Source organism: Dermacentor albipictus, chromosome 1 (assembly GCF_038994185.2).
Source record: "Dermacentor albipictus isolate Rhodes 1998 colony chromosome 1, USDA_Dalb.pri_finalv2, whole genome shotgun sequence".
NCBI classification, from domain to species: domain Eukaryota; kingdom Metazoa; phylum Arthropoda; class Arachnida; order Ixodida; family Ixodidae; genus Dermacentor; species Dermacentor albipictus.
Genome location: NC_091821.1, coordinates 453,977,753 through 453,990,392, shown reverse-complemented (window position 1 = coordinate 453,990,392; position 12,640 = coordinate 453,977,753). Strand labels below are relative to the sequence as shown.

The 12,640-nt window shown below is 48.0% G+C and overlaps 1 protein-coding gene across 1 annotated transcript in view; it reads left to right on the top strand.

Annotated features, from left to right (window-relative positions):
- LOC139054768 (rifampicin phosphotransferase-like) overlaps positions 1-12,640 on the top strand; it is a 119,758-nt gene that overhangs the window by 68,749 nt on the left and 38,369 nt on the right. The window contains exons 28-31 of the mRNA XM_070532367.1: positions 1,183-1,268; positions 4,241-4,303; positions 4,928-5,020; positions 12,144-12,203. Of these exons, the coding sequence (XP_070388468.1) occupies positions 1,183-1,268; positions 4,241-4,303; positions 4,928-5,020; positions 12,144-12,203 (302 nt within the window). The remainder of the gene's footprint in view (positions 1-1,182; positions 1,269-4,240; positions 4,304-4,927; positions 5,021-12,143; positions 12,204-12,640) is intronic.

Below are 12,640 nucleotides of genomic sequence, written 5' to 3'. Positions count from 1 at the left end.
ACACTTGGTGTTCCACGGTCTTACACTAAAATAAAATGTAAGTGCCACGAAGGTGAGCAGAAATGCAGGATGATGAGTTTCAAGTTCTATAAAATTTTTAGAGATCGCCTGTTTAAGGTAGCGTAATTATTGTCCAGGAGTTCGGTTATTCCAAGAGGCGGACATTACTAGCACGAGAAAGCGAAACACATTATGAACTAATTAACAAAATTTCACTAATTAACTTCTTACTTGACTACCTTGCAAGAACATCTCCTGAACTTGCAAGATAATCAGGATATCTTGAACTTGCAAGGCATATTCACTTGAAATAAATTTGGAGGACGACACCAGTTTCGAGACAATATTTTCGAACGTGTGGAACGAAATGCGTAGGCGTTCGAGTTACTTTTTTGCTTCAGTGAATAAAATATCATTTTGTTGAAAAAGTAAATTGGAACAACAGTGCATTTTTACGGCAAGTTTGATCGTTCCAAGCGGATACGCCTTGCAAACTCACCGGCTACAATTCGTAAATTGCAGTATGTACGATGAAGTAATTCATTCAAAAGTTGATTAGGGGATTTCTTTTTTAACCAGTTGAATATGTATTGCTATTGCTCGTGCAAGTAATGTCCGCCCCTCTCAATGATGCAACTCAAGGACTGGAATTATGTTATTTGTAAAAGGCACCTCTGAATGATACAACTCAAGGACTGGAATTATGTTATTTGTAACAGGCAGATTTTTTAAATTGTACATAACACAAATGTGATCACCCTGTATAATGAGGTTTGCCGTCGCTTGGCGCAAGTCAGAGTGTTGTTTGTATTGTGCATAATTACATAATTAGTTAAAATGAATTATTCAACTTTTCAAATAATATATTTAGAGCGAAATTATCATTGGGAAAATTGTAGACCATCCTGAAAAATCCGCGATTCAGCTTTCTGTTGCTCAACACGTGCCACATAAAGGAAGAGAGAGAGAGAGAGAGAGACAGAAGTTTAATGATATGAAATTCACAGAGGACGGCCTGAGTTACATTCCTAGTGCCACATAAAACTTATTCCATGGTCTGAAGAAAGACTAAAATACGAAAAAAGTGCCATGCGACTTTTCCGTCTATGTATTTCCGAGATTTTATCTTCCTTAGACTTGCTCTTCTCCCTGTATATAATGAAAATGTCCCTTCTTTTTTAGGGCTCGGCAATGATCTCTGGAGTGAGCTGTCTAAAATACTGTATGGCACAGAGGTGGAGAGTGCCGATGTGCCTAAAATGATTCAGGTGAGCGTAATCATGTGCTCAAATCTGAGCGCGATAATTTCCAACGCCGACAGCAGTATTTGCGTGATGTAGGGTCGGTTCTTCCCCCCTCCCCCCCGCCCTTTCTAACGCGCACACAAAAAAAGAATTCTTAGAAACGGTAGAAAATATCTTACCTCCTTATAAATCTTTCACCCGAACTTTGGGCATCTTAAATGTGAGCAAAGGTAATGTAAGTTAGTAAATGGGTCTTTAATGTGTTTGATAAGTGTATGTGTGTGAAATGTGTCGCGTGGTATAGGTAAGGAGGGCATGGGAGAGCTTAGAAAAGTGTATCTATGTGTGTATGTGGTTGTGTATATATATATATATATATATATATATATATATTGCACGTTTTCCAACATGGTTTCGCAAAGGTGCTCAAGTATACAAGGACCTTTAACGACGTTGAGTATCGCGAGAAACGTTCACTTGGATATCACTAGGTGTATCAGCTGGAGATAATGTTCCTGAGCCGTGAAGATCGTTAGAGATATAACAGTACAAAAATTTCAGGCGCTGTCTGGTATCGTCTTTTTTTCTAGCGCGCCTATACGATCTAAAAAAAAATCATATCATGTCTTGTCTGCAGCCAAAGAAAGGGTGCATCACGCCAAAATTCAACCTGCAGACTGGTGTCGTCTTTTTGTTTTGTGCTTCATACGTTATGAAAACGTCATCGTCGAATGTGCAGAGCCGTTAGAATACCATTACAGCTCTGCCAAGGTTTTTTTTTCTATGGTCATGTACCACTTCTGACGTTGTCTGTTCGTTTTATTTTTATACCTTGATATTAGCACGCGTTCACAGGCAGAATAAAAATATTGAAATTTCATATTTTAAGTAAAAAGGGGCCACTTTTTGGAGGATACGTATATCGTAAGTTTTAACTGTGTAGGCTACTTATGTGCTTTGAAAATATTTGTTAGGTACCTACTTTCTCCTAACATTTCAAAATACACCCTTAGACAGGGTATTTAGTTGCTTTTCACGGTTTTATCAGTAATTTATGCGAGGCACGGTTTTTATACTTTGGTGTTTAGAAATCATGTTCTCAGTGACGGGCGATAAATGTTCAGTATGTGTGGGTCCATTGCAGCCTTTGTGAAGAAGTTACTTATGCAAGCGTTCCAAGGTGTCACACTGCCATTATTCAACATGTTCGCCAGACTACTAAGACAACTGCGCGAACTACGAGCTTGGAGTTCCTTGTCAATAGGGAGAATTTTTAGTGCAATCGCGTTGCGAGACTTTGGCGTGCTTGCTTTAAACGTAAAGCTGTTAATAAAAGCTGAACGCTCGTTCCCCCATTATTTTTGTTGCTTATACGAGGCTCACAGTTGGTTTCTCCAGTGTGTTCGGTGAACTAAACAGGACACCTTGTTCATATTTGCTGAAAATTATGGGAACGGTATGTATAATTCGTAGGTAACATGCCAAATAGGTGTGTAATTGCGCCTTTCTTTTAACAAAAGATTACATATGTAAGTCATCTGGAGCGTTATTATTGTTTGACGAGCGGCGTTTAACTTAAACCGCTTCCGTGGCATAATTAGAGCTCGCAACCGAGGTGAAATTTTGCGACCAAAGGGGGAATGCTAGGACAAGTTTTTGTGTGATGTCAAATGCGTGTTGATAAAATACAGATCTTCCAAAAAGATAACAATGTTAAGCAAGCGTTCCAATGTGTCATGATGCCGTTACAGCTAGTTATCGCAACATACCAAGAGAGCTCTGCATTTCACAAACTTTATCCTTAGAAAGAATGCGCGCAGCTTAAGGGCAATGTGTTGCGAAGATTGAGCGTTTCTGGCTTATTTAGAAGCGTTACCAATAAATATTGCATGCTCTTTTCTTTTTGTGGGGGCGGGGAAGAGGATGGGGTTATGTGTGGTACGCAATTGGATGCGCCTGGTGTCTTCGGCGAACTGAGCAAGGCAGCTTGTTTATGTTTGGTGACAGTAAGGACGAGGTAATGGGTGATGTGTAGGCAAAGTGCACTCTGGGTGGGTAATTAGTGCTGTGGCAATCAATTACGTATGCAAGCGTTCTGGAGCGCTGTGAGTGTGTCCGAAGAACGGGGTAGAATTTAGCCCGTTGCCCTGGAAGAGCTACAAATGCCAGCGAGGTTGAATTTAGCGAGATTGGGTGTAACGCCGTGCAAAATCACTGTACGATGTTAAATGAGTTGATTCCAATTCAGCTTTAGAAAAAAAAAACTCTTAGTCAAGTTTTAGAACATGTCATTCGCCCGCTATCAGACACACTTCCTATTAAGCCGACATCGCTGTAGGCTATGACATGTTTGTATTGTATTTTTGGAAATGCGAGGGCTGGTCATGGTAAGTGTCATGTTTGACAAAATGTCTATGCTCCTGATCCAGTGTGAAGAGTTGGAAATTGTTACTGAACCCTCGTTTTCTTTCCCCATATTGCCGCGTCGTAAGACTTTGGTAGCTGGGGCCTCTGAGCTCTTCGGTGAACTTATGAAGGTACCTTAGTCGTATTTGGTTAAAGTAAGGAGCACGTTATAGTCAATGTGTAGGCCAATTTCAAGGTGAGGGGACAGATTACGACACATGCAGTAAATTACGCATGCAAGCGATCCGAAGCTTTGTCAATGTGTTTTACGAACAAAACAGAATTTATCCTGCTGCTATGGGAGAACTGGAAACGAAACCGAGATCAAATATAGCAAAACTAAGATGAGAGGTTATGGTTAATCTTCTGGGGAAGTAAAATGTGGGAAGGGAAGCTCAGTCAAGGATGGTGGACAACTTGGTCATATGATGAAATCAGGAAATTTGCAGGTATATGTTGGTGACCGCTGGCTTAGTTTTAAAAGGAGCGGACGGAGATCGATGAACAGGCCTTCGTCCGGCAGTGGGCATAAATCAGGCTACCGACGATGACGATGATGATGAAGATGATGATGATGATCTTTACTACAGGAACTGGGCCGTGTGCTGAGAGAGTCTCCAGACAGGGAGAAATTCCTCAACATGACTACTGAGGTGAATGCACGCAAGACAAGCGGTTTTGCCTATATCTCCTTAGTAGCGTAACTGATCGGGTTAGTTGGTGTTGCATCATTTCTGTGTGATGCGCAAACATTTAACGGAGACGAATAAACAAAGCGTGGCCTCGCTTACTCTTGTAGCCTTGTTCCTGTCTCCATTAAATATTAACGCTTCACATAAAAACTGATAACTATACTTCCAATGAGGACAGGGCAAAAGAAGTTATTTTGTTCAAGGGGGTGCAAAGAGCAAATAATAAATACTGTGCTGACACGTTTCTTTCATAGAAGAGGTTGACAGTCGTAATAGTACCGATTAGACAATGGAGAAGGAGAATATCAGCCGTCCACACACAATACAAAATATTTGTCATACGATGGTTAAAGAGAACATTAAACAACACAGAACAGATAATAAAAATAATGAAATTTGTACCATCACATTTCTCAGCGGTCAGTTAGTCGAAACGTGTGGATGAAGGTAGAAATTTATGAATACTGAGCGAATAATACGTGAATACAAGTTTATCAATAGCTAAACCTTAAGACACTTTGCGAAATCATAGGCGTAGCAATTCCAGACGAATTGCACTAATTTCGACTTTTTTTCCTTTTGCAGGAGGCGACTGAGTGGCTGTTGAAATCCGAGAACGAGTGCGGTCAGAAATTTCGGGAATTTATAAAGAAGCATGGTCATCGGTCGGTTAAGGAGGTCTGTCGGCTTTTCTCTTTTACCATAGTTATATTTAGTTACGAGCGATTTTGGTGGCATTTAACAGAGTATTCCTTCTAGTGTTTCGGGCCGTTTACATGGACACGCGCAAAAGAATCACCGTCCCTTACGCGTGCGCTGACGAGGAAGCTCAACTAGAGTGGTCCTCATCGAAAGCACACAACCATTGCTCAAACTGGTGATACCATTTAGTAGGGAAACATTAACGCGCCATCTAAGGCAATGGTGGCGTCTATTATACCCTTAAAAAGAAACAGCTCATCTCTCGCGTAGTGACTGAACGTGGCCAAGTAGAGAGAGAGAGAGAGAGAGAAAAGCGAGGAAGGAAAGGCAGGGAGGTTAACCGGACTGAGTCCAGTTTGCTACCCTACACGTGGGGAGGGGAATGGGGAGAGAAAGAGATAGAGAAAGAGAACTGAGGTGTAGGATGTCTATAGTCGGGCACTCAAGTCTGTTGCCTTCAGGTAGTGAAAAAGCGCTCGAACTGCTTTCTGGGCCAATGAACTGTGAGGCCAGGCTCCCAAGATCTTCGCTTCCGCAAATGGCCTGTCATCCAGTCTATTCAACGCACACTGGAGAGTGCCTTGAAGAGTGCCTGGAGAGCAGCCCATTTTCGGGTGCTGAGCTGCAGTTCTGCATGATTTGCCAGTACCGTATATGGGGTAAACCGAGGATGCAGCAGGAGACCCGGGGCGGCAGGTCATGCACGTATAGGCGCAGGGGTGGGCTCCAACAAAGACACGCCGTCGTCATTTTATCACCTTCCTTCTATTGTGGTCTTTTCTTTGTTCTTATGCCGTCTTCATCGTTCCGCCGTCTTCACTCTGTCGACATCACTGTGTTGTCGTATTGCCATCACGCCGTCATCATGCCGTCATCAACGTAACGTCGTCGTTGTCGTTCCGTCGTGGTCATCATTCCATCGCGATCATGCTCTTGTCCTCACGCCACCGTAAGCGTACAGTCATGGTCTTTTTGGACCCGTCATGCCGTAGTCATTACGTTATCGTATTCACGCCGTTGTCATTTTGTCGTCGTCATATTGCTACGGCACAATATGTGCGATCACGAATGGCCAGCAGTGTGAAGACGACGACGACGACGATTAGATGCTAGCGCGGGCTGTTGCCTCTTGGCCTAGCGCAGCGTATTTTCCTTGTAAATATATTTGTACATAGCTTTTCGTCTGCGTCATCCTACGTAACATATCTGGTGGAGGTGGACGTTCCCTGTACCTCGTCACGGAGCTTCGCAGTGGACGGTACGTCGAGCCTTCCTTCATGGCTCCCGGCGACGACAACCCGACTCCGCCGGCTCCGACACCTGCTGCCCCTTCGACGACCTACATCACTCTCCCCGCTACCCGTGATCCTGGCGTATTCTCGGGCCACGATGGGGAAGACGTCGATGACTGGATCAGCCTCTATGAACACGTCAGCCGCAATAACCGGTGGGACCCTACTATTATGCTCGCCAACGTAGTCTTTTACCTCGGTGGCACACCTCGAGTTTGGTATCGCACGCACGAAGATGAGCTCACCAGTTGGGATTCACTTAAGACACAGCTTCGAGACTTGTTCGGCAACCCCTACGGTCAAAAACTTGCCGCGCAGAAGGCGCTTTCCAGCCGTGTGCAGACGTAAACAGAGCCATATGTCACGTACATTCAGGACGTCTTGGCTCTGTGCCGCAAAGTTGACACCCACATGACTGAGTCAGACAAGGTTTCCCACATCCTCAAAGGCATTGCCGATGACGCCTTCAACTTGCTCGTTTGCAACAACGTAGCCACGGTGGATGCTGTTATAAAGGAGTGCCGCCGCCTGGAACTCGCCAAAAGCCGACGTATTGACCAGCAGGTTGCCCGTCTGCCCAACACCCCAGCGACATCTTCCTGTGCCGACGCTCCTCGTCCCAACAACACTGCCGATGTTACCAGGATCGTCCGGCGTGAGATCGAGGCCGCCTATCCGGCTGCCTTCGACTCCAGTCCCACCAACACATCTGCAGTCACGGTCTCACTGATCCAGGCAGTTGTCCGCCAGGAGTTTGAAAACATGGGTCTTCACACCATCTGCTCGGCCCATCGCCCTGATACCCGCCCGGCCCATCGCCCTGATACTCGCCCGGCTTCTTCGATTTCGCCCCGTCCCGCATCTTCTTACCCACCACGTGTCCGCAACCCATCTGAGTGGCGCACTGCTGACGACAAGCCTATTTGTTTCCACTGCCATCGAATCGGGCACATTTCTCGGCACTGTCGTAGTCGCTGGAGTTCCCCGATCCGGTCTACTTATACTGCCTACTCTCACCCCTCAGGTGGCCCTTCTCGTCCCTATGCCGCACGCTCCGATAATGCCGCCACTGATTCTCCTGCAACGAACCGCCCCTATTCTCGTTCGCCTTCGCCCCATCGACGACAATCTCGCTCTCCCCAGCCCCGTCGCTCCTATTCGCCGACCCCCTTCGGGCACCGCTCCCAGCCGGAAAACTAGACGATGCAGCGCCTCGAGGTGACGCTGCATTGCTCCCTACGCCGCCAAATCCTCTACTGACTTTGCCCACTCATCTGAACCTTCTTGACGTGCACGTCGACGGTGTTTCCGTGTCTGCTCTCATAGACACTGGGGCGCATTTGTCCGTAATGAGCGCTGACCTTCGTAACCGGCTCAAGAAAATTATCACGCCCGCCACGACGCCTGTTGTCCGTGTCGCCGATGGCGGAACAGCCACCGTAATTGGTATGTGTACCGCCCGCGTCTCCTTCGCCGATCGCTCAACAATCGTGCTATTCACAGTCATCGCCCACTGTCCCCACGACATCATCCTCGGCTCAGACTTCCTCTCCGCACATTCTGCTCTCATCGATTGTTCCGCCAGTACTCTCCGCCTTGACCTGCCTGTTCTGGATTCTACTGACCCACACCCCAGTCGCCTCAGTTCCGCCGACTTCGTTCGCTTGCCACCTTCGGCACTGACCTACGTTGACCTAGTGTCATCCCCACCAGTCCCCGACGGTCACTACATCGCGGCTCCTATGCAAGACGTCCTCCTTACACACGGGATCACAGTACCCCATACAGTTTTATCTATTACGGCGAATTGCGTCTGCCTGCCAGTGGTCAACTTTGCCTTGACGACACAAGTGCTGCCACGTGGGATGTCTTTGGCCCAGCTTTGTTCGTTCGAGGATCACTCAGTAGCATCCATTGCAGTAGACGACACTTCATCCGATACTTCTCTACCATCGCAGTCGACAAATTGTTCCATCGCTGACTTACGGAAAATGATTGCGCCCGACTTGCCCTCCGAGCACGCTCATGAACTCTACCGCATTCTGTTTTCCTACCACGATATTTTTGACTTTAACGATCGTCCTTTAGCCCAAACTACAGCTGTCAAACATCGCATTAATACCGGCGATGCCCCTCCTATTCATCGCCGCCCGTATCGAGTGTCACCAGCTGAGCGTCAAGTTATTCACGCAGAAGTTCGCAAAATGCTTGCCAAGAACATTATTGAACCGTCATGTAGTCCTTGGGCGTCACCGGTTGTGCTGGTAAAAAAGAAGGATGGCTCATGGCGCTTTTGCGTGGATTATCGGCACCTTAACAGGGTTACCAAAAAGGACGTGTACCCCCTACCTCGGATTGATGACGCCCTTGACTGCCTCTACGGTGCTCGCTATTTCTCCTCTATTGACCTTCGCTCCGGCTATTGGCAGATTGCCGTGGACGATCTCGACCGCGAGAAGACTGCCTTTGTGACACCCGACGGTCTTTATCAATTCAAGGTGATGCCGTTCGGCCTATGTAACGCTCCTGCCACTTTTGAACGCATGATGGACTCCCTTCTTCACGGTTTCAAATGGTCCACGTGCTTGTGCTACTTGGACGACGTTATCGTATTCTCCCCAACGTTCGCTACGCACCTCGAGCGCCTCTCAGCAGTCCTGGACGTTTTTCGGCAAGCCGGTCTGCAACTCAACGCATCGAAGTGCCAATTCGGCCGTCGCCAGATTACCGTCCTTGGACATCTCGTTGACGCGAACGGAGTGCAACCGGACCCAGGCAAGATCCATGCTGTTACGCACTTCCCTGTTCCGACGTGTGTCAAGGATGTGCGCAGCTTCATCGGCTTTTGTTCGTACTTCCGCCGTTTCGTGAGGAATTTCGCCGCCATAGCACGACCACTAACCGACCTTTTGAAAAAAGACTCGCCTTTCCAGTGGGGCGATAACGAGGCCTCTGCATTCTCTCATCTAATCGACATTCTCACAACGCCTCCCGTTCTGGCCCATTTCGATCCTTCTGCGCCTACCGAAGTCCGTACTGATGCCAGCGGTCACGGAATTGGAGCAGTACTAGCACAACGCCAGCGTGGCCACGACCGTGTTATCGCTTACGCCAGCAGGCTCCTCTCGACCGCGGAGCGCAACTATTCCATCACTGAGCGTGAGTGTCTGGCCCTAGTTTGGGCGGTTGCGAAATTCCGCCCATACTTATATGGCCGATCCTTTTCCGTTGTCACAGACCATCACGCGCTTTGTTGGTTATGCTCATTGAAAGACCCTTCGGAAGACTTGGTCGCTGGGCCTTACGCTTCCAAGAATATTCGTTCTGTGTCACCTACAAATCTGGCCGACTACACACGGACGCTGACTGCCTGTCTCGCTACCCGGTAGACGAGCCTGACGACGCTGACAGTAGTACCGCTGACGGCATTTTCTCTGTGTCTGCCTTCGCTAACATCGCCGATGAGCAGTACCGAGACCTATCGCTGCGAGTACTCATCGAGCGTCTGCGCTCTACACCTACCGACGCATCCGTTCGCCGATATGTCCTCCAGGGCGGCATTCTGTACCGAAGGAGCTTCCTCCCTGATGGCTCTGATCTTCTTCTTGTCGTGCCAAAACATCTACGACAGGCTGTGCTCTTTGAGATGCATGACGCACCCAATGCAGGACAGCTTGGGGTAACCCGCACGTACGACCGCGTCCGCCGCCGCTTCTATTGGCCTGGTCTCGCTCGCTCCGTTCGACGCTATGTTGCTGCCTGTGATCCCTGCCAGCGTCGGAAGACACCTCAGGTGCTACCTGCCGGTCATCTCCAGCCGATCACCGTCCCTGTGGAACCGTTCTTTCGTGTTGGATTAGACCTGCTCGGTCCCTTTCCCACGTCATCCTCTGGGAACAAATGGGTAGCCGTCGCGACTGATTACGCCACCCGATACGCTATCACTCGGGCTCTCCCTACCAGCTGCGCCACTGACGTCGCGGACTTTCTCTTGCGTGACATTATCTTGCTTCATGGCGCCCCGCGACAGCTGCTTACTGACCGTGGTCGAAACTTCCTCTCGAAAGTTATCGCTGACATTGTGCGTTCCTGCTCCATTCAACACAAACTGACTACTTCATACCATCCTCAAACCAATGGCCTGACAGAGCGGTTAAACCGTACTCTTACCGATATGCTGGCCAAGTACGTTTCCAAGGACCACCACGACTGGGACATTGCCCTTCCATACGTAACATTTACGTACAATTCTTCCCGGCACGACACCGCCGGATTTTCTCCCTTTTATCTCCTGTACGGTCGCGAACCTACCTTGCCCCTAGACACGGCACTTCCTCCTGCTGCGGTCTCAACAAGCGAGTATGCGCGCAACGCCATCGCCCTCGCGGACCATGCACGCCAGCTTGCCCGTGCTCGACTTACGGCCTCACAGACCACTCAGCAGTGTCAGTACAACGCCCGCCATCGTGACGTACAGTTTTCACCTGGTGCGCTCGTGCTCCTGTGGTCGCCCTCTCGTCACGTCGGACTTTCAGAGAAACTTCTTTCGCGATACACAGGGCCCTACCGCGTGCTGCGCCAGGTGACGCCTGTGACTTACGAAATTGCTCCTGTGGGCTCAAGCTCGTCCTCTCCTGTGGCATCTAGTGATGTCGTACACGTCAGTAGGCTCAAGGCCTACTACACTGCTTCCGAGTCCGATCTTTAGTCGCTCCGGGACGGCGCTTTTGCAGCCGGGGGTAGTGCTACAGCACAATATGTGCGATCACGAAAGGCCAGCAGTGTGAAGACGACGACGACGATTAGATGCTAGCGCGGGCTGTTGCCTCTTGGCCTAGCGCAGCGTATTTTCCTTGTAAATATATTTGTACATAGCTTTTCGTCTGCGTCATCCTACGTAACAATATTATCGTCGTCATTGCGTCGTTGTCATACAATTGTCGTCACGCCGTCCTGGTCATTCCATCGTCGGAATGCGTCGTGGTCATTTTACGCTATCATTGTGTCGCCGTCATTCGATCGTGGCCCCTCCGTCGTCACCATTGTGTGATCGTTCCTGTGCCGTCACCCCATTGCCTTAACGCCGTCCCCGTTATACCACCGTCGTCATTCAATTATCCTTATTCTTTCATCGTCGTGCGTGGAATAGGTATTGCTCGAATACCAGAAATTTACATTCAGAGAGAAATTTCCCGGTGAGAATGTGTCTAGCTTGATCGTGTGGTTTAACCCTGCAGGTGGTCGCTAAACGTGAACAACGTTCTTCGCAAGCACCAATGAAAGCTTCACCTAAACCGGTTCCCGCAACGCGTGGTATCCGCATATCAATACTTATTTCGCAATCGCAACGAAGAGCAAGGAGTAAAGGCGAATTTGGATGGGAGATGCCGCCTTCTGGCCTCGTACCCGTTTTCTTATCATCTTTTTCGTTCGCCTCCTTATGTTTTGATCACCACTGTACGCGCCTAAACCAACGTGACGAGCAAATTGCACTCATCGACTCTCCATCGACACTTTTGTTAACCTACTATGACTAACCGTTCGCCGAAGAATGACGCGAAACAAATGGTTCGGAGATCAATAGCCAAAATTCGTTCGTTTCGTACTTAATCAGTACGTTTAGTTCTGATATTATAACGTCTGTACGATAGCCTGGCGCAAAAGGTATGAAGGGGGCACATTAATTCATGGGCGCCAATATGTTAATGTCTCCACGGGACCACTGGCTTCGACAAATTGACTTTAGCAAAGTATGACTGATAAATATACTAATGTGTTTACAAGATTGTTTACTTCTTGCTTCTCAGTTCGATTTGTACACCAAGCCCTGGGCACTGGATCCTTCGTCTCTCGTGAAGTCTTTAAAGGTAAGTAAGCTCACATGGCCTGGGAGCAAACATAACTGCTAACATTTGTGTGCACGTGAATTTCTTTAGGTTAGTTTGCCCTCCGGCATGAAACATTTCCTACACGTGGTCGTGAAACGCGGTCTCAGGCATCAAGTTTGAAAAAAGAAAAAGAAAGAGTGGAAATGTGGTTTATGAGTTCACATGATCAAGTCTCGTCCCCGGTTGGATTGAACGCCCTCACGACGCAGACGACGTCAATGGACGGTTTAAAGCCAGGGGCGTGCCCGCAGAATCTTATGCACGTCTGACACCTGCGTTTGCAGAAGACAAAACAAGCAGCTTGAATAGCCGTCGAGATAGGTTCATGGTGCACCTATTGACAGTTGTGCTAACGCGAACTCTTCGAGAAGAAAGGCAGTTCATTAGCAGGATTTAGTGCCGTATAGTTGAATGAA